Below are 27942 nucleotides of genomic sequence, written 5' to 3'. Positions count from 1 at the left end.
TTTAAAACTTTAACAGTTTTTCATATGTAAAGTGACATTTATTAGCCATTGCATGTATTCGTTATACCTAAGTTAGCTTCCAGTATAATAAAATATCTTCAGTAATTCAAATAAATTTTTAATGACCTAACGTTCACACTCTCAATTGTGTGGCGACCTGCATTAAAGTTTTAATTCCAGGCATAAACGTGCTGATCTCTGAAAAACTGCCACTGGATATTAAATTTGTATATGCTTGATAACCATTGGCATAATCTGCTGCTTGGCAAGCTAAAGAAATAAAATCAACGATTAAAATTCAAGCTTTAGATATTCTGCGAAACTATAACTAACGTAGTTCACGAAATTGATTTAAATGAAAAAAATTCTTCATGTTGATTAACTAAGACAACTGCAATAACATTTAAAATTACGCTGTAGCACAACTGTAGTACTCAATTTGAACGAGATTGCACTCTTCACCTAAAATCCAGACATTTTTTTCATCTACAAAATCAACAGGCAATAATAAAGTTTCTCGTGTATGTGCGTAAGTATTTTTAAGATTTCAAAAAGCGCTTGAGAACCCCTTCAAAACGTGCCTAACGACAAATGAAGTTTTGTGCATCATTATTTTTAAATAGTACAAACCTTGGGCTATTTTATGTAAACCATCCAAAATTGAAGGTGAAAGCTAGAACGAAAAGAAATTTTTTTTATTTCATAATTCATGGCAGTATGAATAAAAATAGTAGCTATAGAGGACAGTGGAAAACACAGAGCTTGTGGTAGTAAAGGAAGCGACTAGAACTGGACGCAGGGACAGTAGTGGATAATAATTAGCACTTATTTACTGCGAACGAAGGAAACATTATGTTTTGTGGACCCGAGGCCTGTTGAAATATCGATGGTCAAGTTCGCAGTAAATAAGTCTTTTATTATATACCACTTGTCAAAGGAAAACCAAACTATAAGGTAAACGAACGAAATATCTATTCATAAAAGACATAATTTCAAATGGACAAACAGTCTAAAGGTCGCACGTCCAGGTGCGCCGCAATGAAAGTTGTTATTTCCCATGAGATAACACGATATCTCACTCTCACTCTGGGGGTCGCGCTGGCACTTCGTCACTCTCGCGTGATTCGGTCTCGACCAATGAAATGCTACGAACACCAAACTTTGACAAGTGGTATATAATAATTCGCAATATCAACACAAAAATAACAAACCTTCTGCTCTCTAAGTTTATCATAAAGAGCTCCAAGTTTCTTCGTGACATCGTCAAGTTTCTTCTTCGTTTGCTGCAAGTGATACGGATGGATTGCTTTTACACGTGAAATACTTTCAGTTCATACTTAGGCAACCTTATATCCGGCAAAATTATTCGCTCAATTTTCAAGTTTCCATGCAGGCCATCTTCGTCAAAATAACAAAAAATATTCCACATACAGGGGCTACACAGGTGTAAAAATCTTCCGTTAACTGGTACCAGAGTCATCATAAGGGTTACATGTCTTACAGTCGGTAAAGTTTCCATGCTGTGTGTTACATTTTCAAATTTACACGAATGCCATACAAGGAACCGTACAAATGTTTAAACAGAGTGTATCGTCTGTATTCAAAAAGCTCACTCACACTCACTGAGTGTAATAGATTATGTTAGCGCTGGTCAATGAAAAAGTTCTTTCTGAATAGGTGGAAATATTTAAGGTAAAACACTAAAAATAAAAAATCAAGCCCCAATTCGACTGGAAATATGACCATGAAAACGTTATGACAAGATTAAGATCTCCCATTCAATGAGTTTGAGTGAGCTTTTAGAATGCAGGCGTATATCGCATATTGCTTTAATAAAAGCCATTTAGATCATTTAGGTTAAATACTTTTTTAAATAGTTCATCCTAAATAACACTTCATCTTAAATAAAAAAATGCTGCCTAAACGAGTGGAGTTGTCGCTGCAAGCTCTAGTTTAGTTATTAATCTTCTTGAATACTATACCGTGTGAGGAATCTTAACCTGAGCAAAAAAATTAAAACAATACCTGGTTCATTGCAGTTCCTCTACACTTGGCGATCAAACCATCAAAGGCCTCTTGTAACGAAATATGTTCGGCTGGGATAGGACCTTTTATAACTTCCTTCACTGGTTCTGGCTAAAAATTACGTACAAATTATGCATTTCATCAACATATGTAAAATTGAAAAAAAAGAAGACCTATAAAATTACAGAGTTGTTTGCTAAACCATACTCGAACAAAGTATACAAAATGGTCGCCCCTTCTCTAAACTCGTTAAAAAAGAATCTATTGAGGACCATCCCACATTGGAAGAGAATTATATACTATTTCAACAAATAAGATTTCTTTTCGAACATAATTTCTTACCTCTTTCTCTACCGGGGTATTCTGAACTGGACCCGGAGCACCAGGGGGTACACCGCTACCCGGAGGAACCATTGAGGTCGCACCACCTGCAGGGTTGCCTAAAATCAAAAGCTCAAATTTAGAATATATACTTTTTTTTTAAAATGGCCTGACATACAGTACAGTTTTAAACTGACTATAAAACGATACATGACACAAATGGAACGTAAATTAAACATAATTACCTGTTTGACCTGGTTGCTGTTCGGCAGAATTAAATATTGGCATGGTTATTGGTGCTGGTGGTGTATAGTGTGTTGGCTGAAACATACAATTGTAGATTTAGTGCCACATATCGCTTTATTGTGTAAATTTTGGTGTCTACAATTTGACCGCGAAATCGATAATTAAAACCCAGTCTAAAACACGGCGTACACGAGATTTCTCGAGGGCCGCGGAGGAGGGAATCATTTGCACAGGGCAGAAACGTGCTGAGGTAACCAACGCGCGATGTCTTTTTTTAGAATTTTGCTCTCGTGTACGGCAGCATGAAGAAATTATTTACACTTAACCCTCGTCCTCTAGTGCAACATACTGTTCATGCATTATACATTTTACACAAACCTGATGTTTCTTGGCGATTGCGTGAGTGCCATCCGCTGACCACGTTGACGTAGGAGGTGAATATTCTAAGAAAAGTTTTCGAAGAACCAATTATTATACGGTCACCTAGGCTACGACACTCAAACGATTTTGTTAAAACCGAGAACTTCGGTTGTTGCCATGTTGACGCCTAATTTACATTTGTTCGTTGCCGTCGATAACACGATACCGATGTATAGTGTCCGCGATTTCATATCTAGTACTTTTCACGAGAACGAAAGAGAACGAACTTTTAACTAGAGTGAGCGTTCATGGGTGTGTTCTGATTTAAATGCTTTGTAAATGCTTGATCATTAGGCTATGCTCCAAAACGTGGAAATACATATTGAAAATGCCAAAATGTACTGACCTAGGTCAGATTTAGGCTAAATGCACATTCAGCCAAAAATACAATTTTATTTCAGTTGAAAAATAGCCAAAAAGGGAAACAGATCAAAAATCACAAGTCAATAAAACAAAAAAGTACGCACCACTCTAACAGTACATGCTCGAATTTTCGCCGGGAGGTTAGTGGGTGAGAACATTGCTTTGGAGTTGTGTTCGTCCAAGAAACCGGGTTTGAATTTTTCAAGCTTCAGAAAGATTAAGCTTAAGAATTCTGAAACATGTCTAGTGAATTGATTTATACTTATTCCTAGATTTAAAATATAAAAATCCCATACCTGCATGAGGCTGATTTAGCTGTCCTGGTTGCGGTGGTGGGTAGGAGTTAGGAGCGCCTGGGGTGTTTGACATACCGTATCCTGGAATAGGGGCAGTGCTGGGATAACCTGTTTGTGAACCAGGAGCGGGCGGTGGGGGAGCATTGTAGCGGACAGGGGAGGGAGATTGATTACTCATTGGGGCTGCACCTTGAGAAATAGGTGGAGGATTTCCTATGAAGGTAGAAAATTTTAGTGTAAGTGTTGCTGCGCATACAATGCTGCACATTCAATGGCGTACAGTTTACAGTTTAATTTTTTAGTTCGTTTTTTACATCGTTCATCTTCAATTTATACATATTCATTTACCTCCGTAGGATGGGTTCGGCTGGGATGGATATCCAACATTGGCCTGGGAAGGAGGTTGGTTACCATGGTAATATGGCGTAGGCGGGAACTGGTGCTGCCCTGGTAACGAAATCGGCGCATGTGATGGAGGCACCTGGGTAGGATTGTAGCTACCAGGGTTATAAAAGCCTGAACCTTGAGATGGTTGTTGTCCACCAGCCTAAAACAAACACAAAGTGCATGGTGATGTACGGGGCCATTTACTTCCACATATAAATATTGGTTGGGAAAACACAAATATGAAAGTTAAACAATTAAACAGTTAAACAACTTTTTATTGTCTTTTCATCGAGTCTGGTTATAAAACAACTGCGGATACGATACCGATGTAAAATAAAAAAACGATAATCATTGTCTGTACATACATTTTCTTGTGCTTGGGGTGGTGCAAAGCTTGACTGAGCTTGAGTTGGTTGTTGCTGTGTGAAAAAGTGCGGTAATATTAAAGTTAAACAGTTGTTTAATAGTTTCTTAACCCCCACCCTAAAAAACAGAGGTTTCTAGGATCGATTTGAATTCGAAGAGAATTTCAAGATTGGTACTACGGGGAAATGAAATTCATTTGGCCTCTATATTGCCTATCCCTAGTCAAAACATCTAGGTTTAGTAAAAAAGACAACTGATTTTAAACAGCGAGGTAGAACTAGAGAAGTATTGAACTCATATATGTTTTCGGGAACACCTCAAACCTGAGAAGTACTTCTCCCATGATTGGTGGGTTTCATTAATTTCAAATAACGTACCTCGGGTTGGACTGCAGGCGCAGCTTTGACATCAACGCGAGGGAAGGGGAATGAGGGAGGTTTGATGGATGACGTCACATGACTGGGATACTGAGCGTGGTACAACCGGTCTCTAAGTATAGCCACATCTTCCTAAAATGATGTGAATTGAAAAGATTTATGGCATAAAACTCAAAACTTTTAACGAGACCCATGCCAGGCTGGTGCAGTCATTGGTGGGGTTCAGATTTCACTTCCATTATCAAACGTTACTACCTAATATTGCACGAATCTAGCGTGTATATTATGGAAAAGTTTATATGCTAATCGATTCTGGTTCATTAAACCATGCAGCATTAACTTATATGACCAAAATCGTTAGTTGAAAAGAGTCTTATTGAAATTGTGAAACGTTAAAGTTATCAAAGTCGTAAACGTTGAAATACAGAAACCAGATGTATCGTATAGAGAAGCATGCAGGAAGCCTAATTCGGGGACAGAGCCGGGTAATATATCGAACTATTAATTCTTTGTAATAATGTAATTTAGTGTGCTCCCATTTATGGGTTTTTTAGTTACGTTTGTATTTGTGATTGTTTATCTCTAGTTTTTACGTGTCAACTTAACCCGCCGCGAATAAAATCATCAAACGCATTTCATTACGACGATTATTTTGATGCAGTAATCCTTACCCGAACCGAAATTAAACTACCCCTATAATGACATTAAGGAATATAAAGCAATCAGAATGAGGAAAATCGTTTAAGATTAACCAATCACCAGCGCAGTAGGTTACGGAAATGTAGCGGTATTGGTAGTGGAATTAAAATCAGAGCTAAACATGGATGGTTACGAGCTAAATAACCCGTCTGTTTATACAGAATCATACATTACCTGATCGTTAGCTGCCATTAAGTACTCCATCGCAATCTCAACACTTCCTTGAGATGCCAAAATACCAGCATATTTACTGAAATATACGAAGAAAAGTACAGTTCAACGGAAACAATTTAGAGAATAATTCGCAGAAGGATTCATACAAGACAAGACAAAAGTACAGTACCAAAGCACTTTCATGAAAAAGTAAGTTAAAACTTGATTTTTTTTTAATTTGCAGGAATTGTATTTTGGACGAATTTCCAACATACTTTACAAAACTTAAAGTACATTTAACGCTATAAATTTTGGAGATAAATGTGAAGAGTGTTGAGGGAATATGCTAACGTATACAACAGAACCGGCATTCACCACAAAGCTTTTATAATGCATATTAAGGCTCACCATAACATTTCCGAAACGTTGGAGTTTGTGGCCTGCACCACTTGACGTCGTTCCTTCTCAACAGCTTTCTTTAATATCATCACTTTCTCAATAAGATTCTGTCAACGACAATAAAAAACAATTCACTTAACATGCATTTTTAAAATATGTATAAAACTAGCACATTTGCAGTTCAAACACATGCATACTAAGGTCCGGATTACACTATCAAATTTTCTGTGATCACAGTTGGAATTTTCAAACAACAAGTCCTACGTTTAAAAATATTTGTTGAAAACACTGGAGGGAATTGTAACACCAATAAACACTAAGTAATTTCATCCTAATTTTCAGAACAAAATGTTTCTAACTGTGGATTTAACAACGCAAAATTGCAGCTGTGATCACAGAAACTTTGACAGTGTAAACCAGGCCCAAATAAAAGTACAATCTAAAGCTCTCTAATGTCAATGTCGGCCGAATTGGGATAAAATCTTTTTTAAATGAATTTAAAAACTTAAAGAGTTTTAAGAATAGGTTTACACTATGAAGGTCTCTGTTGTGGATTAATAAATGAGAGGAAACTATACAGCGATTACACCAGAATATTCACCAATGCGAAATTCCAACAGCGACACGTTTTGACAGGGTAACCGAGTTATGACAGAGTGTTGCATCTCTGTTCGCTCTAGTTTCATGTTTTACTTTATTTTCATTTGCATACAATGAGATGCGCGTTTAAAAAAGATAGCGACATGTCGATATTTTTTTTTCGAATCTGATCTCGGTTACGATAACAATTTTAACATTTTTTATTTATTCAGTTACGTTTGAGTTGGCTACCTTTTAACGAACCTTTGTATCTGCAAGATAGGTTTTTTGCTGAAATATTTTTTTCTTCTAACTTTTCGCGCTTGTAGATAATTCTTATTAGAGATTTAAAATTTTGTTCATTCTAAGCTACTTTTCAAGCGAAAAAACTCACCTGAAGTTCCAGAGGGGAAGGTTCAGACGGCATCGTTTTAGACCTATATAGATAACAATAGAAATGTTTTTTTCCATATTCAAGAATCTTATTAGATTATCTTGCAGCAGGGTAAAAGACAAGCATGCATGGCAAACGTTTTTAGCAACGCAAGCCGGGTAAAAACAGAGCAACCTCGGCTAATTTTGAGTCGAAAGAGAAGTGAATTGGGAACAACAAAGCTAGTTGAAAGAAACTATGTCTATATGAAGAAAGTTTATTATGAATGTAAGACTGTATACATACCAGCACGAGACAAATTTCTCGACGTTTCCTGCGCAGATATAACACACCATAGCATTAGCATTATTCTCGTCCTGCTGAGCCTCCAGCCGCTGACCTAAGAGATCGCAGAGAGGAGCAAACTCCTCAGGTTTTGCATACGTCACCAAGATGGCGAGTGCTTCGCGCCAGTTCTCAAGACTACAGCTCTTCACGACGTCTGGCCAATCACGGTTCACAACGACTGACATTAACTGAAAAAATTAAAGATTCCTTTGAACGAGACCAATAATGATCTGATATTGTTAAAATCGTCCAAGATATGGTCGAAATTTTACTGACCATAGAGATGCCGACAACGACGTAAAATTCTGTGGGTCTGGGTCGGCTAATCCCTCATGAATCATGTAAGCACCCAATATAATCGATATAAATATATTTAGCATACTCGTTTGAGGTTGGTTTTCTTCTTTTGGAAATACAATTGTTGAGTTTTTTTTAGCAATTCGGGTCCACCAGCTATTGCCAAGAGGAATGCATCAGCCTAGAATACGAGGTGTAAATGTAATGAAATATTATACTCGTAATAAGCCCAGAAAAAGTTGCTTCTTCAAATCTGGCGTGCAAAATATCCTTGCATGTGTTCGCCATGCACCGTAGAAATCAGTGGCGTAGCCAGCCTGACGATTTTGTCCCGCTATGTAAATTTCGAGTTATTATAATTATTCATGTCTTTAGAAATCTATTGTTTTCACAGTCAATGATCACTAAAATATTAGCATAGCGGGACAAATCGACAGGCTGGCTACGCTACTGGTAGAAATTTCAGGCAGAAAGTAGAACGTGGTTAACTGGACCTACCATTCTATCACAGTGGAAGCAGACTTCGACAGCAGCTTCGAAATTTCCCGTCAACAAAGCCTGACTGATCAAACCATCACTCTCTATGGAAATAAAATATGTTATGTAGCATGAGAATATAATCTAGATCAATGCTCTTTAGCTTTTTTCCAACTGCATGTTATATGATATTAGATTTATCCTGGAAACTCGAGATCCAAAGACGCGGGAATGTGGCGAAAGTTAGGTAAGAAATGCGCGCGTAAGACGAGCCGAATGTTTTATAGAAGTAATAACAACAATAAGGTAGTGTTCAGAGTTTGTGAATTAAATTTCCGTGTTCAAATGGCCTGATCCAAACACGGGCTTCTACCAATCAGAACACACGTTATATACTTCTTATTAGGTTATCTTGAAGCAGGGTAAAAGACAAGCAAGCATGCCAAACGTTTTTAGCGACGCAAGCCAGGTAGAAAACAGAGCAACCTCGGCTAATTTTGAGTCGAAAGAGAAGTGAATATATACATCTTATTTTATAAAACTGTTTCTTTTATAAGGGTGACGTTGTACGTACTTATCAGAAGGGCAGAGTCTGTATAATATTACATTAACCCAACCCGTAAATTTAAAACACATACCATCGTCTGTTGGGATAGAAAATGGTGTTGTGATTCGTATTTCACCGCCATCACCTATATTTGCGGAAAATAACCAAATTACTACAACAACAACAAAATTCCATGCATGAGAATTTGCTTTGTTTGAAATTTACCTGAAGTGTCTAATGTTCCTGATGAAATAGCGTCGAACACAAGACTTGCATCCATTCCATCGGTCACAGGAGTCTGAATATTAGAAATAAACCTGTTTCACAAAACTATTAGAGTGTAAGCTAGAATAAAATCTAAAACCCAATAAGGATAAAAACTACTCCTTATCCACGTGATTTATCTTAAAACTCAACCACAAAACCACAAAATCTGCGGAGAGTGATGAGTGTTGTGCACTTTTGCTACGGTTTGTGAAATCTTGCATGGAATCAGATTTAAATAGACCTATAGAATATGCATGATGACGTAACAAAGCCGTGACACCTGCAGGGAATTCTGGTTTTAGTAGTCACGGCGGGAAATTTTGAAGTTTGAATTATTTGCCGTGACTACTAAAACCAGAATTCCCTGCAGGCGTCACTGTTTAATAAGTCATTATGCATAAGGTCTATTGGAGAAAGAAGATCGTCTAATTACTAGCTACATAAAGTACCCTTCAAAGAAACGTCAAAGGAAGAATCAAGAATTTTACTAAAATCGTCTTTCACCTTTGCTTGATCATCCGGTACAGAAGGTGTCAACGCTCCACCAGAAAATATATCGGCACTGTCACTACTTCCACTTTCACCGGTGGAGCTCTGTATAAAAATAAATATGGTAATGTTATTAAACATCGACTTTCAGCGTTTCTACTCAATCCTAAATCCCATTCACTTCTTTGTTGCTTCCGGCGAGCATTTCCAAGGCTAAGCCAAGGGAGAAGTTTTGCCTGATCGAAAGATTTCGCTAAGTGGAATACCGCCTTTATACTGTATTTTTTAGGGAGTGAACAATAGACCTTTCACCTTTGAGCAACTTTGTTAAACCACGTGGTTAAACTAAATCGCTCCTGAACATGGTGAAAGCACAACATGGTGAAATCATGAGTGCATGGTGAAAGCATGGTGAAATCACAACTCAAATTTACTTTGATAATCAACTGCCGTCACGAATTGCGCGAAGCTAAAAGGGAAAGGTCTATTGTTTTTGAAGTTTGCAACTCCGCAGCAGAGATTATTTCGTGTAATATATATTAGTATTCGCAGTGTTTCTTACCGGTAATTGCAAGTGTTTTATTTTTTGAGCGAGTACTGCTGCATCAACACCCTGAGTTGTTGAGGGCATGTCTCCCATTTTGGCAGCAATCTAAAAATGACAGGTTTATATCAATAATGACAGCTGCTATCAATAAGCAGCTTACACACCAAAAAATTTCCTCGGAACGGAGGATTTTTTGCGCACCGCATGCGCAGTGGAATCTATTCAAATTTCGTTCAAAAATATTCCTGTTCCGACGAAAGTTGAACTTTTTCCAGCGGAAATTTTCCTCCGTAAACTGGCATTGAAAATGCTTACCTTTTTAGCCAAGTTGTTTGGGTCGTAACCCAATAACGTGAGAAACTGTTTTCTCGGCTCGCCTTCGAAATTCACCTGATAAAGAAAATAAAAAATTTTCGTTATTGGAATGAGAAGTAAGTTACCTTTACAGAAGTAGCTACTAGGAGAACAGATTAAAGCTGATATACAGTTTAGTTCTAGTACTACCTTCAAGAAATTCCACAGAGTAGAATCGAGACCCTCGGAACCGCTCTCAATCTTAGTACGACAAAACTCAGCAAAACTTGCTGATGCCAGAGCCCCCTCCAATAAATTTGATCGGTTGACGAGATCTTCTTCTGTTACCACCTGACTTACATTGACCTAGAGTGACAAATTAAACCATGATTAGCATACGAACACGATTATTAATGTACTACCTCAGTGGATGCTACTCTCTCTAACCCTATACCTAACCAGATCTTTTGACTAGAACAAAGCTGTGCTCTTTTAATATTAAGTATGTAGCATATAAAAACGATAATTTTACATATTTCTCAACCCTATCCATACCTAACCATGATTCATGAAAGCGATTCATATTATCAAATCTCTTGAGAAAAAACAGCGCTAAACTTATTTGATATTATAAGTGTGGATGATGAATATTCTTAACACAAGTTGTGAACACATGGCTTATAGAAAATTATTCTATTCATCATAAAAGCTGGGAAAAAGCACGATTTTTACCTTAGAAATCGGCGCCTCAGCTGTCTTTCCAAAGGAAATCAACTTGCCGCCAAACTGCAAACAAAAGATCAATCATACTGTGTTCAAAGTTCAAGTTGTAGATAGTACAAGTTTTCTTAGTATCCTTTCTAATGTTCCTTTTTTAAGTTCATGATAGCTTGCGGAGAAATTTGCCACGGCAAATCAACATTAACAAAAGGTTGAGTGCTAGTAGAAACGCAATGTTATATAGCTACAACACCAAGATAATATTCATTCCATTGTTAGAGCATTATGTTTGCATTATAAAACAGCTCACCCCAAATGAAGCACCGCAGGGTCTTCTCAGCCACTTCGGTGGTTTCTTGAGAGTTGCGGCTACAGGAACCTGTTCCGAAGGTTGGTGTTGAACTGAGCTTGCGAACGGATCATTAATATTGAATGCATCATTCACCATCTACAAATAGAACATGTGTTTAAAAATTGGAGAATGAGATGATAATTAAGCTGTTGCCTGGAGCACGTGCTCAAAAAGACTCTTAATTCCCAAGTAACAAAATCCAAAAAAAATGACACCAAGCCCACGGTTAATCCATCCTCGCTGGTTTTGGAATAAAGACCACAACCATTACGACTGCATTAATCAACACCATCATCTTCACCATAGTGACTTACCTTCTGGTCAATTCCACTGTGATCAGCAACACCACCACCCATCAGGGAGTAAACACTAATGTGGCCGTCAAAAGAAGGTGTAGAAATCATATTCGGGTTTCGTGGACACCATTTCACGTCAAAACTCCATTGAGCAGGGCATGGTAACTCGTACACAACCTAGACCAAGATAAACTAGTTCTGCAGCTTGACTTAATTTAACATAATTTGTCATGACATATGGAGCATCAGAACTACTAACAGTGTACAGTACATTGGAACTGCTAACATTGAAATAAATAATATTGAATAATTTGCCTTCGAAAGTCCACACAGAAAAGCGATTATAACAAATCAAACATACCTCTCCTCGTGGATCATTGCTGCTGGGGTTCCAACAAAGAATTCGGCTATCCTAAAAATACAGTCCGACTTTTTACTTGAAGTAACACAGAAAAACTGATAAAATATAATACAAATAAAAAGAAAATGACTGAGGAATTAACTGAAGCCCTGACCTTGCCACAACTCATGAGAAGTTCAGGGTCCTGTGGACACCAAGCGATTGACAGAACACCTCTATAAAGAGTAATAACATTTGTTTATATCATATAGACATGCATATATTGGTTATTGCTTTCTCCTGACGGATTAAAGAAAAAACCGCACAGTCCTTAGCGTGTAGCGGTTTTAGCAAAAGATAAACCGACATTCACCGCATTTTCTACATACACTACCTTTGATGTCTCTCGAGTACTTTCATTGGCGATGTTGCGTATCTAAGATCCCACATCTGAAAAGAAAGGTCAGTCGTTTAGTCATCTCACCAGTTCTATGGCTCAGTCCGATGATTTTTCAATCAGCCCTTCTCACGATGACGAGTATTCCGCCATTTTTGGGGTACTTTTTTTCAAAATCGTGAGCGTGAGATCTCGTAACGACGAGTGTCTTAATTTAAGGCTGAATTTGTTCTTCAAATGGTCTGTTGACTACAAAAAATTGCTTTTCATGCTGTTATAATTTTTTCAACCCATTTACGAAACTTAAGAAAGTACCCCAAAAACGTCATCGTGAGAAAGGTGTATCATCGATTCTGATCACCGAATACGGCTAAAACAAATCATCCTGAAAAGCCTCAACTGGTGATGCTTTGTAATAGAGCCAATGTGTAAAACACACATACCAACATGGTACAGACGAGTTTGGGTTATTTAAAATGATATATTTATATACTTGCACACTGAACACATATAGCGGTTCACAATTAAGTGACCAAAGGGTTTACCTGAATGACAGGACATCTATCGTCTTCAGAAGCGAGAACCATCTGCGTTGCCACTTCTGGATGCCATTCTATAGCTTTCAAACGAGCCTTGGAGAAACACAGATTATATATTCATTAAGAGTGTCATTTGCTGGTTACAGAGCCCTGAGATTTAACTAAAGCGTTAAATCTACAGTAATCTCAATGAAAACCATTTCATTACATATGTACATCTTTTTTTTTAAATAAAATCCAAAATATACTGGTTTGAACATTTAAAAGTAATTCGGACGACAAACGTCTTCTACTAACCATGGATCCTTGGTCGCTGACTTTAATAATGGGCTCGTTTTTCCTCAGGTCCCACACTACACAGCGTCCGCAGGGTGATGTTGACGCAAGGATATGCGTAACTTGTCTGTTCCATCCCAGACAACTTATATTATCAGGGGGGAGTGATTTAGCTCCAGGTGAGTGGGGATTGTCTGGGGATTTAAGATCCCACACGTAGATTTCAGAATCAGAAGCACCTGAGGCAATGAGGTTTGGTTGAAATGGATTGAGATCCAGCGCTTGCACAGCACCTAAAGTGAATTTTGAGGAAATATAATTATGAATCTGGTAGCCAAAGAACAGACACAATATGGAGCTTTAGATCCGCGACTGCGAGATTCTTTTTAAAAATCTGCTGCTCCAGGTTTGTATTGTCTTTCAGTTTACACAATCCATCTGTTTAAAAACTGTTGCACCAAACCTCGTAATATAAAAAGCTTTCAGCAGAAAATACAATCTCGTAGGCATAGATTTCGTAGTCGCAGCGTCTCTGTCCTGTGTTTTGTATACCACCCTGGAGAAATCTCTGTATTTTGTATTAAAATATATACAATTTTTACTGAAACAGACGTCAGGAAAAGAATATATGAAAAATCTCTGTATTTTGTATTAAAATATGTACCATTTTTACTGAAACAGACGTCAGGAAAAGAATACATGTTGAATCGTGAAAGCAAACCGTTTTGGCGTGAAAACGAATGTGAAAACGCTCGATAACGTTACCGTGTGCAAATAGCCATAGTCTTCACCACACTGGTTTTTGTTATTTTAAAATGAAGATTTGGGGTTTTGTGTTTAAAATACTCTGAGACCTGACTTTCAACTCGCAAGTACCGTACCGACGAGTATGCGCAAACAAAGTGGGTGATGCAAGTTCACGTAACTTTCACCACGTGATTTGAGTAACTTTCACCACGTGATTTTTTGACTCTGCAAACTTTGTAACACTGATGTATTATCAGAAGTCTCTTGAATAGTAACTATAAGACTTCTAATTTAAGGAGTAATATATTGTATTACATTTACAAGAAAATATTTACAGAAATACCTGTATGTTTATCACTTTGAAACAAGACCGCATCTTCTATCTCTCCATTCAGTATTTTCAAAGGATTCCACATAACCAAATCACCACTGTCGGTTCCACCAACCAATATCCCGTTGGGTGTTTCTTCTTTCTCCATACCATATGTACCCCAGACTAATTTATTGAACCTAAAAGTTCAACATAGTGACTTGTGAACATCTCAGGGGAACATTTACATGTAGAAAAAAAGTAAACAAAAAAATAGTGAGGGTATTCTAGCTCTAGTAGTAACAGAAAAAGTAAGTTCGAAAATAGCCTGAGGGCAGCTGGCAGTTGCTTTAAACTGAAAAAAGAACCACCACATTTTAAGAAGTCCTGAAACAAGTAAAGGGGTTAGTTGACATACTGTATTTATCTAATTTTAGCATTGATTTCTGCCTAGTAAGTCTGGTGCTACAACAAATCTATATTTAAACAATTAGTTAACACTGCATTCTTATTTCATGGTATTGTATTTTGATGTGTTGGTTGCTATTCGGTGGTTGCTACACGTTTTACACCATTGTTCTTACACAATTTCAGTAATATAGGTTACATATATATGTAGATGAACATTACATTGTAGAATATACCTGTGCTCAGAAGAAAGTTTGCCTTTCACAGGCATTTCTCTGTCACCGCTTGTAAGATCAAGAGCAAAAATCTCCAAGGCTGCTGTGGTGCTTTATAGAAAAATAATATTGATGAAAGAAATGTTTGAGTAATTATTGACACTACTATGTAGCATATATAATTCAATCAATTCCAATAAGCTTCAGCATATACACGCCCCTGTAGGCCCTGTTACACAAAACCAGATACCAGGTTTTTGAGTCAGATTATCTATGTTGATTAAATATACATATGGTATCACATTTGTCTTGATTAGACAATATCGGATTGATTCGAAATAGAAAAGGAAATTTTGGAATTGGTAAGGTTTGCAAGCATTTGATGTCAATTTATTTTTCCCGCTAAACATATTATATTCTTGATAGAGCAATTACACAGATAATTTTTCAGATCATTTCAGTATTGTGTAACTGGGGCCACAGTGCATACTCAATAAGATCATGAGGAAAATATGATTAATTTCTTTTAAAAGTTTGGCTTACCTAAATGTGGCATCTAGTTGCTGTGCTGCAGTTCCTGCTGCAAGATATATTGGATGATGGGATGCAGGACTCCATGCAATATTCGCTGTTCTGGCAATTTCCTTCACCTTCATTTTTGAATAATGTTGTTTAAAACCTAGTTAAGTCTCCCTATGAAATAACAAAAAACAGTTAATGCTTTGATGGAGCACGGTGAAGGTATTGTATGTGAATGTCATATTATTGTAAATCACACAATTTAAATGTTTAACCAATTTCATGGCTAAGCACAAATATTAATCTTTCCAATCATTTCACAGCTCATTAGGCACTTAATCTATAATATATAAAGCTACATTTCTATCACAAGATCTATGCTTGAGTTCTAATACTTTTTTGGGATAATCCAGGAAGAATAATCAATAAGATCAATTTCTACTTCTACCCATCCTATATTACATTATTTACATATATATGCAGATGGTCTTTTTATATGTATCCAAATTGGGCTCCAATAAAATTAAGTGAGTGGAGAAAAACATGAGAATATCAATTAGCTTTTCTCACAATGACGAATCACGAATGTACCGCCATTTTTGGAAAGTACCCCAAAAATGGTGGATATTCGTCGTTGTGAGAAAGGCTAATAGTAATAACCACTAGGGAACATCATTTGCATGTGGCACAAACCACTTGCATGCGCTTCTCATATCGAGTGATTTTTAACTTGATTTCCAACCCTCCTAATTTCTATTGGCGGTCATGTTTTCCAGGCAGTGCTATACAATATAGAAATCCAACAACGCAAAGTGGATCTATAGTGTTCCACATATTTAGTAATAAGCAACCACATTATATGACCTTCTATTGATGAAAAGATAAGCAGTTTATATATTCATATTGCATGTATACAGTACAGTGGTGGCACCAATACAAATATTTCAATGCAAACTCATTGATTTCACAACACAAACTGCAATATCCTCTATTGAGAAATGAAATTATCTTTTCCAACTTACTTCATATAGAAATCTCCTATTTTATCAAATAGTATGTCACCAGTTGAAACGACACCAAATATATATATACTGACACAAAAAATTACGATACAATACAATTTCAAAATATACCTTGTCTGCAACTAGAGGCATAAAACCCGACGACGCAGCAACGACAACACTTATCAATAATCCCCGCCTCACTTTATATCAAAGATCGCGCGATCTTGTCCGGGAAAAAACAGCAAAATAAATTTACAGACACAATAAACCGTTCATTCGACCACCATGAACGAGCGATTCAGGTGGGGAAATGGGTACGAGTAAACGTGGCAAAAATGAGTGTACGCTTTTTTGTCAACATCAATGCGATCATCGACAAATTTCTCGCGATATCTTGAAATTATTACTAAGTTACTAACACGAATTGTTTTTATTCAATTTATAAGGTTAAATCGTTCATGTCATATGTCAATAGCTAAAAATTATAAATTAAAGTAACAACCAGTGAAATAATCAAACACACTCTTTGAATTTTACATACTCGCCTATTAACATGTCAATGACTACATCACTCTCTTTTTTTCTTTTTTTTTTAACAAAACTCAACAGAATAACTATGAAATGTTTGGTATTGTTCCCAGTATTTTTAAGTTCTAGGACACTAGTCCAGATGGTACTGGGTCAACTGGGTCTGGGCATAGACAATCCAAAAGACAGGGACTGGAAACGCTATTGTTTCTTTGCGCGTAATCCGTGATGCGGACAGCACTCAGCAGCGACATCAATGGCGACTTAATTTTAAAGTCAAAAACATTACGCAAGCATTCAAACGAGGTTTTTCGGCTCTGTTTGACCCAATATAGGTTTAAAAACCGGATAAGTGCATCCACAGATTTATATTTGTTCAAAAGATATAAATTACAAAGCCTGAAGTGCATTGAAACTATAGTTACAGGGTTCGAAATGAGTGCAAATTTTGACGAAAACAATGGCGACTCGGTTTTTACAGTCAAAAATATTACGCAAGCATTGAAAGAGGTTTTTTGGCTCTGTTTGACCAATATAGGTTTAAAAATCGGTTAAGTGCATCCACATGTTTATCTTTATTAAAAAGATGTAAATGACAAAGCCTGAAGTGTACTAAAACTGTAGTTACAGGGTTCGAAGTAAGTACAAACTTTGACAACAACAATGGCGATGTTTTACAGACAAAAACAATACCCAACCACTCAAAGGAGGTTTTTAGTTCTGTTTGACCCAATATATGCTTAAAATTCGGTTAAGTGCACCCAAGGGTCTATTTTTGTTCAAAAGATGTAAATTAGGAAGCCTGGACTTTATTCAAACTCGAGTTCTAGGGTTCAGAGTAGGGGAAACAGAAATAGCCATTTAGGCGCATCACGGATTGCACGCCAGCATCGCTGCTTTTTTCACAGCGTTTCCAGTCCCTGTCTTTTGGATTGTCTATGGTCTGGGTTACCAAATTTCCTTGATGACGGCTCAAATAATCAGCTTCCCCGGTAAATAACAAGGAAGTTGTACGGTCTGTCGATTGCACAGTCGTGACGATTGCACAGTCGCAGAAAGTATATCACGCCCTTCCAAGAGTAACTTACAGAACATAGTTAACGATATTAACAACTGGGCGATCCTGGAGTCGCTCCTCTTTTGGTCGATTCTAGCCTATTTTGTCGCGCCGCGCCTATTGGCATTATTGTCCCTATTTCCTGACAGATTCTTTCATTTGCATGTTTAGTCCTATTCAAGTTTTATAGAAGACAGTACTGTCCAGTTGCGGTTGCGGTTCGGTTGCGGTTCAGTCGTGGTTCGGTCGCGGTTCGGTTGCGGTCGAGCGATAGAAACTGCAGTGTCTGTCAGACCGAGTTAGGCCGGGGTTTAACCTCCGTCTCACCGCAGTTGGACCTCTGTCTGACCTCGGATCAACCGTGATCAGACCGGGATTTGACCTAGGTTAACCGCGGTTTTTGTTAGGTTATTTCTAGACATGTATGTAAAAAATCAATTCACTTCCCAAGATCTTGAAAGGTTATTGTTCCATCATAGTAAGATCTTTAACAACATGACAAGGTCCTATAGGATCATCCACGATACTGTCGGATTTTGAGATGAGTCCTGTTGGTGCATGTTTCGTAAGATCTCACGGTATTATGGTAAGATATTTAGAATCATGGTAAGATCTTAAACGTCATCCCAGCATCTTACAGGATCATGCTAAGACATTTAGGATCATGATAAGATCTTTAATGTTAAAATTATTAAGTTTTGTAACATTGTGATAAGATGCTATAGAATTGTAGAAAGACGTTGGAGTATAGGATTTAGTAACTTCCTTTTGGATCATGGTATTAAAGGTTCATAGGTTCATAGTAAGATCTTACAGCATAACTATCATTTTGGACTAGGTGAATGCAATCCCGCATGAATTATATTTTAGGAACTACTTTTTCTGATGCATTTAAAAAAGATCTTGGAACAAGGAGATTAGAAAATATTTCCTTGGTTGAATTGCTAGTTTTGCCTCAAACATTTGGGTCAGTAACTTTGTATCTACCATGCACATTCTACCTAGATTGATGCAAATACAAAAATTCAAGTTGAGTTTAGTTCACTGAGGAAAATTGTTTTCAAATTATATATTAAGAAATACTGTTTAGCAATCTGGAACAGTAAAAAAATAAATGAAATGCCTCTTTTTATATCTAATTGCGGTCAGTGCCATAATTAATTACTACAATGCTTTGCGCGGACGCGATGGCGTAAAAAGATTTGACGCAATAATTAGCTTTGTCATAATTGACTGACTGCGCAAGTGAAAACACTACTTTTTACGCGTGAAAATTCTTTTAAAATGGCGAGTAATCAAAATCGATATCGGTTGGATAAATACTCTGGAAGAAAGTATCAGCCACCGCTTCTAGAATTTCTACAAATACAAAACTACGTCTTCTCTTTGATAAACAATGCTAAGAAAATCTTGATCGAAGAGGAAATGAACAACAACAAACTCCAAGATAGTGGAAAGAAAGACCAGGGAGAAGGTAAGAATAAATTTCTAAATATTTTAATAATTTAATTTGCAGATTTGCGATGATTTACGGCGTATATTTTACGCAAATTCATTTGAATTAAATTTTTATGTAATTAGTTGCTAGGCAAACAAAGTAGTTGCCTAGCAATAATTAATTGCCTAGCAACTACTTCATCAATTCGCCATTTGCGCGCGCCAGTGAACTCGCGCCATTGACTCGCGCGCGCGCTAACGTTAACTATCACGTCATCAATTTCATTCGCCAAGTGAATTCGCGCGCGCTAACTTTTGACATATTAATATGCCGCCATTTTTGGCGTAGTTTTTTTCAAAACTGCAAGCGTGAGACCACAGTGGTTAGACTTCCTAACGGCCACGTCACATTCTTCAAATGGTTTGTTGATTCTAAAAGAATTGTTTTTCATGTTAAATCATAATGTTTAAATCGATTTCAGAAAACCCCAAAACGTCATCGTGAGAAACGCTAATTGTGTCGTATCCGTGGTTTTATGTTAAAATATATTTCATTTATTTTGAAAAAGGTTTCGAAGAACCTCGTGAGAATGACATTAAGGGAGACAATGAAATGAAATCTCTTGACGAAGAAAGCGTGGATAAAAGTCTCCCTGATGAACCACTCCCTGGCTTCTGTAATGAAAGTTGTGACGATCAATTTATTAATGCAGAAAGCGAATGTCCTCATGCTGGAGAGCTGGACAATGAAACTGATCACCAACCTTCGTTGCTGACCACTCCTGAACTTATCGTTGCACTTTGTCGTGAGGGAGAACAAACTAAATTACCGACGGTTGAAAGTGAAACGAAAATCACCGGCGAGAAAGAATCCGTCGATGACCTCAGTGGCAATGACTGTGTTAAATCCTGTAGTCAGACCAGTCTCAGTGTGCAAGAGATAAACGTTTGCGACGTGCCGGGTGCTGAGGCTGACCCCACCCAGGTGTTGAGTGCCGTCGCGTCTTCATGTCTCGAGAAGCCTCGGTCTGACTTTGAAAGTGCTTTGCCATTGAAACAGGAATCTACGAATGATCCAGTAGTGATCAGTGAGAAGGAAATCTCTCGTGATTCAGATGTTATAATTCCTGAAATGAACAGTGTTGAGGATACAGGAAATACAGGCGATGAGGTAATAAAATAATGCTTATTCTTTATTGTTTTCCTGTTAACCAAAAAACTGCACTCGATCCCCTTAACTGCTTAGGTATGGTCCCCCAAATGATAACATCAATCGAAGGGTTGCGGCACCCGACGCCGTAAAAAATCGTAAGGCTGGTAGTAAAGGTTTGAAACAGAATACTGGAAATAATTAACAATGACGTTCGTTTTCCTAGAGTGAATTACCTGATGGTGAAATGCCTCCAGTTGTTCCTCACGTAAATGCAAAAGTTTTTATATCAAACAGAAACGATGATGACGATTCTTACAGGCATCACGTTGTCGTTTCTGGAAATGTCATAGAGTCAGAAACCCCAGGAACGTCAAATCGGAAATGTCAAATGGAAGATCATGAAGACCATTTTGGTAAGTTTAAAAGTTTGGTAAATTGAAATTTTGGGTGAGGCCAATGTTTTGAATCTCCCCCATAGGTAACGGGCTTTGAGCTTAAGAGATGTGTCCGTATGAAATAAAGTTTTACGCTATATACGACCTGATGTATTTTGCATGAACTCTTTTACAGAGGAATTTGTTGTAACAAGTAGTAGTGGCTTTATGACAAAGAAAACTGACAGCACGAAGGAGGTTGAAGATAAGAAAACTAAGACTAAGAACAAGAGTGTTAAAGCAGATAAAAAGGGGAGAAGAAAATTTCGTCAAAGACTTCGTGATTTATTCTGCTGCTGTCTTCGCCATTCAGAAAGAGGACATGAATAGGAATGTTTAAAAATATTGACATCTCGACAGGAAAGGACCTGGGGCCGGTTGTTCGACCCCTGCCGGCCCCTGATATTTAGACTAGACTGTATATATTTGTAAATCATAATATAATGTATAGAAATAAATTTTTTGATATAAAGAAGAAAGACTTTCTTACCTTTTATTTGCATACATATAACTGTCCAGAAATAACCTGACACTGCCGGTTCGGTTGCCGTTGACCGATAGAATGTTATGAACAGCTGAGAACGGCAACACAATAATCAAATCGAAAACATCTTAAGAAATGTCTGTCAGAGTCAATCAGACCGAGTTTCGGCCGAGTTTCACTGCGGTTCGACCTAGATGTCTGACCTGGGTCGGTTTAACCCTGGTGTAACCGAGATTTGTACTAGGTTAACCGCGCTTTTTGTTAGGTTATTTCTGGACAGTACTGGGGCCGGTTGTTTGAAAGTCGTTTAGCTTAAACGGTGGATAAGTTCAAAATGGAAAACAAAATTATCTATTTACTGAATAACTGAGCTGAAATATTTTGATGCAGGTAGTTTAATTTTCAATGGAAGTACATATTAAATGCATTCATAAGATCTATGAGAGTATTTTTGAACTTTGACTTATTCACCGTTTAAGCTATATAAACACCTTTCGAACAACCGGCCCCAGTAGGTTTGGTTTTACTGCATTATTTCTGAGGTCTTCCTGACTATGCCTCCAACTTCTCATTGCTTTTCTTTTTATTAATAAGTAGCTCGCTTAGGAAGATTTTTACTTATTTATTTATTTATTTATTTACTATGCTTTGCCACTTGAATACAAGATACAATATTAGAAACACGAACAGCACAAAATTAATACAAATGCATGAATATTCACAATAATCGAGGCAGGGTATTGCCACAGCTCACGCCAATTACAGCAGCCCTTTCAAAACAAATAAAACAGACATCATACAATCTCCACACAATATATAGTTCACAGCAGCATGAGTTAGAATTATAGACAAATTACGGGACGCGTTACAAGACAAACAAACGTTTTAAACTTAGAACCACTTTAAATGAGATGGATTTTAAGTTTTATACCCTCACGAGTGACGTGCAAAGATGGAAAATATTCTTCTTCAACAAATGCATGAAATTTTTATTTTGTTTTGACCTATAAATGTGGAAATAAACCACAACAGGACAATAAGGCTGAGGGAACAAGAGGGGCGAGCCTCGTTCCCGCGTTATGGCTTATTTCCATACACGTATTTGTCAATATTAAAAATTTTTTTTCATGCATGGGTTATAAAAGGATGTTTTGCATCTTTCCACATAGCTTGTGAGAGTAAAACTTGAAATCCATCTCATTTAAGGTGGTTCTAAATTTAAAACCATAATGTTGTGACGTGATTACCGAAAAGGTCTAATTTGTTGGATCCAATTCACTTCTGGGGCCGGTTGTATAAAACTCTTAATAAATTTTAAGTAATTAACTAGAAAACACACGATTCTGATTGGCTAATTCACCACTAACTATCGTTAAAAGTTAACTACCTTTTTATACAACCGGCTCCTGATTGATGTTTTTTAAGAACACCCTTGAACGTTGACGACTTGACATGGAATGATGGACGAACATTTTAAATAAAAAACGGAGAATTTATAAATAAGAATTGGATTTATTTTTTTGGCACCCAATGTTCAGCAAATTAAGGGAATGATGATATATGTGCTGTTATTTCCATGGGACAAGCAAGATCTACCAACACCACTTGAGCTGCTATACGAAATCTCCATTTTCACCCAGAAATATTTGCTTATTATACCAGCATCCTAATGATAAGGGGCAGTTACGAAAAAAACAAATTACACTTTCGAGATACATCTGATAGCTCAGATTATGAAGAGGATGAGGAACATGACTTGGAGGAAAAGCCATGTCTTAATAGGATTTTTGGAATGGATTTCCCTGATAAAGATACAATGTGGAAGTTTGAAGATTCCCAAAAGTTTTACAAATGGTTGCAGCCTATTATGTATCCGTCATTGGCTGTATATGCTGGTGAAGATGAATTTAATCCTGTTGCAGTGTTCATGGTGACACACCTTGCCCCAGGATGGGTAGGTGGTGCTTTAACTGCTGTGACTTATACCTAAAAATACATAATACATCATCAAAAATGAGTGTACACTTTTTTGTCAACATTATTGCCAGCCATCATCGACAAATTTCTCGCGTTATCTGGAAATTAATATTTCTAACACGAATTGCGCTTATTCAAATAAAAAGGTTAAATCGTTCACGTCAGATGTCAGTATCTAAAAATTATAAATTAAAGTAACAACCATGTTAATCTCAATTTGTCCAAATTCACTTGGAAAGTTCAAAGTTGTAAAGTCGCTGCAGTTTCGCACAATATTATTGGTATGCATTAAGACAACAGTCTGAACGTTTAAATTTAGATGCTAGTTTAACTTTTTTTGCATGTCTATATAACAAAAAGGTGATTTCGTTTTAACTATAACAAGCGCATTCGTTGACATTTTCGATTTTAACCAAAACTATAATCACATTTTTCTGCAACTTACAACTTTATGTTAACATATAAAACCGGCTTTAATCACAACCTCGTACCCAGTGTCTTTACTCGTGGGTACGAGGTTGCTTTAATCATAGGCGTACGGGCCCGACTTATCACTGATTTTAGCAAAAATACCTCGGATTTTAGTTAGATTCAATAAAAATTTGATAAACTTTTCTAGATTCAAATATTTCAAGAGTGGAAGCTGCCCCACACACCGCCTATGCCTATGGTTTCAATTTTTGCCCTTCGTAAGAGCAAATAATTGTTTAAAATTACTTTGATTAGTTGCAGAGAGAATACAATTGTAAACATGCAATGATCAAAATACAAATAATTCTCTATTCTAACTGATTCCTACAATATTACTACGTGCAAATTATTGTTAAATGTAAATACTGGCCTGGTCTGGCCTTGAGTTATAATTTATGAGTATACAAGAAAGGATATATAGGTTAACAGCTTGCTCGGTCTGTAGGAGAAAAGAACATGCAGACCTCAGTCTCGTTTTCACGAATTGTTCGGGACCAAAGGGCTCGTTACAGAACCCATTCAGGGTTAATAACTATGAATACATGTAAACAATAGTACAGTGCAATGGCGTAGCAAAGTTATTTACTTAAAATGGTCAAGTACATGTTTAGTGCCAGAATATTTCCTGCGTTGTCCTTGGTCGAAAATTTTTCATAACATCTCGGACACTGGACTTTTGTCAGCTTTCCGGTAAATTTGGTAACTAATGACTCTTCATGGCATTCTGGACATGTGTATTTTGCACTTTGCAAGCCTTTCAACGAATTCATCAATTTTTGAGCTACTTCAGGGCCATGTTCTCGATAATACTCTTTTTCCCTTTCAGCCAGGTCATTCAACGTCCAGTAAACATCAAAGAATTTTAGTTTAAACACTTCTGCATTTTGCACTCTGAAGAAACCATTGTCGGCCCATTCTTCTCCCCACGAATTCATCAACATCAAACATTTGCTGTTGTAACTGGTCAAAACAACAGCATGGCCTTTAGGGGTCGCGCCATTGGGGCGCTTACTTATGTCTTATCTATTTCGCGTGAGCACACCCTCAGGATCATTGCGGTAGAATTCTGAAAACTCATCCCATTCATCATCTGTGAGATAAAATCTTGCTACCACTGGGCGCTTCTTGACCATAGCTTCCTTCGCTTTCGTGATACCAACCTTTTTGCTGTGTAAACTATACTTCGGGCACATTTCCTTCAAAACTCTTTCAGTGTTAGCACCTTTTTTTCCATACGCATCTATCATTTTCTTTCTCAACGTGTTAAACTCAGGATAGCCTGCTTCTCGACCAAGAATTCGATGCATTGCCAAATGCAGGGCTGCAGCGGATGCATTCGCGTAACAGGTCTCTCCTTCTTGTTGCTGTGCTTTAAAACCACCCGTGGTTTGGTTGATATAAATATCAAGATCAATCTAAAGCAGCAATTCAGATAAAAATTCAGTACAACAGACATTTTGAGCCATTTCGCAAGCTTCTCTACAAAAAAATACCAGGAGTCAACCAAATCTAATCATATAACATCTTCATGCATATGATTAGTCATGCTGTCTCCTAACCCAGTGCACCTATTTTACAAGCGAGTTTCTTTGTTTCAAAAAAAGTTGTTTGTAAAACTTTTTAGACCGTGAAAAAATATACCCTTATAACATACTCTGACAACCCCTTCCTCCGAAGGTTCCATTTTTGTGGCCTCCTGTACAATAATTGTGGCCTCCTGAACAATAATTAGGGATTAAGAGGAATTAACATTCCTCTTAATCCCTAATTATTGTTCAGGAGGCCACAAAATTAATTATTTCGTGTTGGTCGCGCGAGTTCAAGAAAAACTAGTTTTACCAGTTTTGGTATGGAAAATCAGTTTAAATCACTGAGTTGTTGACTTTTTGTTTTTTCGAGTGGTTGTTTTTCAATTAAAAAAGGGTATGTTTGATTGTGTATTTGTTCTTTTTGTTTTATGTTAAATATATAACATTGTTAAAGAATCAGTTTTGTTGAGTGATCTTTTATCGGGAGTTTCGGAATTTTTGGATCGAGGGATAACGGAGGAGATAACACATACCTTAAGTTGTCGGGGTGATTGACTTGCATAAACAATTTCGTTTTATTGTTAGCAATATCGATTGTCCAATTCTTCTTGAATAAAATTGCCCGTGGTAAAAGCTGTGTTGGCACTTCAGAAGTAGTCTAAAGGAAAATGAATACATGTCTGCCCTGCTTAAGCAATATATGAATCGAATTCACGGAGACATTTCTAGGCAAAAAGATATAGCTTTGACGCTTCGAGCTTGATATACTCAAGCTATTTCGCAGCTTTCTAACCACAGTATCACCCGTTGAACTGACCGCAAAAAGATAGCATTTGACGTTTCTAGCATAAACGCGTTCGGACAAAGTCAGAAGATAACAATGCATTCAGCCATTAGGTTAATTAACGACCTTTAACTGATTATATACATTCAAGCTATCTCGCAGTTTTCTAACCACAGTATCACCCGCTGAAACAAGGACAGTTTGCTTTCGTAGTTTGCCGAACGTTTTTAAAATTTTCAATCGACAAAATGTCTCTAACAAATCTCGTTGCAATCATTGATATGGATGAATATCTTATCAACGAAATTTTTTTGTAAGGAGCTGGGTGTGTTCAAAGTTGGCGAGGTCTCGGCAAACTCCTTCTTTTTCGACATTGGTCTACGATCTGTGCTGGAGTTAACTGAGAGCAAAAGACAAGAGTGTCTCATCGGGATGTATATACTTTCTACCCCCTATCGATGCTCGAAAAGATCATCAAAGACATTTATGACAGTCTACGGCGGAACTGATATTCCGCAATTGCCTACACTGAATGGGAGCAATAGGAGAAAAATATCCTGAATAATCTTGGCATCCCTTCCATGAACCTCGAAGACTATGGTTGTTCCAAGGGAAGAGCGCTATTGGACGGTTTGTTACGGAAAGAAACCTGTGGTAACCATGCACTGGTCATTTGACGATTACCACCATCGTCCAAAGGTGGAAAGCTATGGCTATGTTTAGAAGGCAAAATGTTAAATGCAAAATGTAAATATTTAAAAACCACCACTAATGCACATAATTTATAAGAATAAATGGATATTCAAACTATCTCGCCGCTTTTTAGCCACGGCACAATATCACCCGTTGAAACCAGGACAGTTTAATTTCGTAGCTTGCCAAATTAACGTGTCTAAAATCATCAACAGTTATTCGAACAGCTTCACAAAATGTTTCACGGTCACAAATATCCTTTACTTTATAAACTAAAGCCAAATACGCCATAATTCTACCAAAATTCAAAGGTCGCGCAACTCTTCATATATACTAAACATAAATTTTCAAATTATTTTAGCAATACGACAAATCAAATATCTATATGACTCTTTATGGTTTTCCTAAAGCACTTTCAAACAAATTTCAAAGTGCTCATACTTCATTCTAATTATTTTCACTCAAAACATCTAAAATTAGCGCTTTGCTCGTTTTGCCATCGCGAACAAAATGGCGCAGGGTTAGAAACGTCTCGTTGTTTTGCCATCGGAAAATGAAATAACTATAAAATAACTATTAATAATTAAGATGATCACCTTTGAATAATTTTATGTCATTAAAAAACAACTTAGCATCAAATGTGGTATAACAGCTGCCTAAATAGACAAAACCCTTCTCGACCTTCTCGACGTTTCGAACTGAGGGCCTTCGTCAGGAGAGTTAGTATCCATACTGAGTGGCGGAGAGGAGGTCAGAATTTTTCACAGCTTTTCTTAAAATATACTTTATAACTGAAGGCAAAGGTCAGTTTTCACGAAATCGAAAGAGGAAAAGGTGTTATTTCTATAGAAAAATGCATGTTAAGGTACTTATTATTTCGCGTGAGAAGGGACAAATAGTTTAATGAACATTTTATGCGCATAATAAAAAGATGTATAGTTTTTTAATGGGTTCCAATATAACCTAGCATCAAATGTGGTATAACAACTTCTTAAATAGACA

The 27942-nt window shown here is 37.1% G+C and overlaps 1 protein-coding gene and 1 pseudogene across 1 annotated transcript; both read right to left on the bottom strand.

The window, feature by feature from the left end:
• Positions 1–23: 23 nt before the first annotated feature.
• Positions 24–16683, bottom strand: LOC114521095 (protein transport protein Sec31A-like). Its single transcript, XM_028541511.1, has 35 exons — positions 16523–16683; positions 15414–15563; positions 14892–14981; positions 14281–14447; positions 13212–13483; positions 12921–13007; positions 12373–12428; positions 12154–12214; positions 12000–12050; positions 11657–11815; positions 11301–11438; positions 11003–11056; positions 10481–10636; positions 10292–10366; positions 9992–10081; positions 9445–9534; positions 8899–8971; positions 8765–8818; positions 8148–8230; positions 7735–7830; positions 7311–7540; positions 7026–7068; positions 6062–6159; positions 5675–5750; positions 4802–4933; positions 4424–4477; positions 4020–4218; positions 3672–3884; positions 2971–3035; positions 2592–2667; positions 2368–2465; positions 2026–2136; positions 1212–1283; positions 631–673; positions 24–270 (listed from the first exon to the last, which is right to left on the bottom strand). Exons 2-35 carry the CDS (start codon positions 15524–15526, stop codon positions 134–136), a joined length of 3612 nt encoding a protein of 1203 aa, XP_028397312.1. The 5' UTR covers positions 15527–15563; positions 16523–16683; the 3' UTR covers positions 24–133.
• A 7829-nt stretch (positions 16684–24512) lies between these two features.
• On the bottom strand, positions 24513–26349 carry LOC114521045 (annotated as a pseudogene).
• Positions 26350–27942: the final 1593 nt, after the last annotated feature.

The sequence above is a fragment of the Dendronephthya gigantea genome, unplaced genomic scaffold (assembly GCF_004324835.1).
Source record: "Dendronephthya gigantea isolate DGI-Jeju-01 unplaced genomic scaffold, DenGig_1.0 000019F, whole genome shotgun sequence".
Lineage (NCBI taxonomy): Eukaryota > Metazoa > Cnidaria > Anthozoa > Malacalcyonacea > Nephtheidae > Dendronephthya > Dendronephthya gigantea.
The sequence above is the reverse complement of the archived record's forward strand: the minus strand, read 5'-3'. Positions and strand labels throughout refer to the sequence as shown.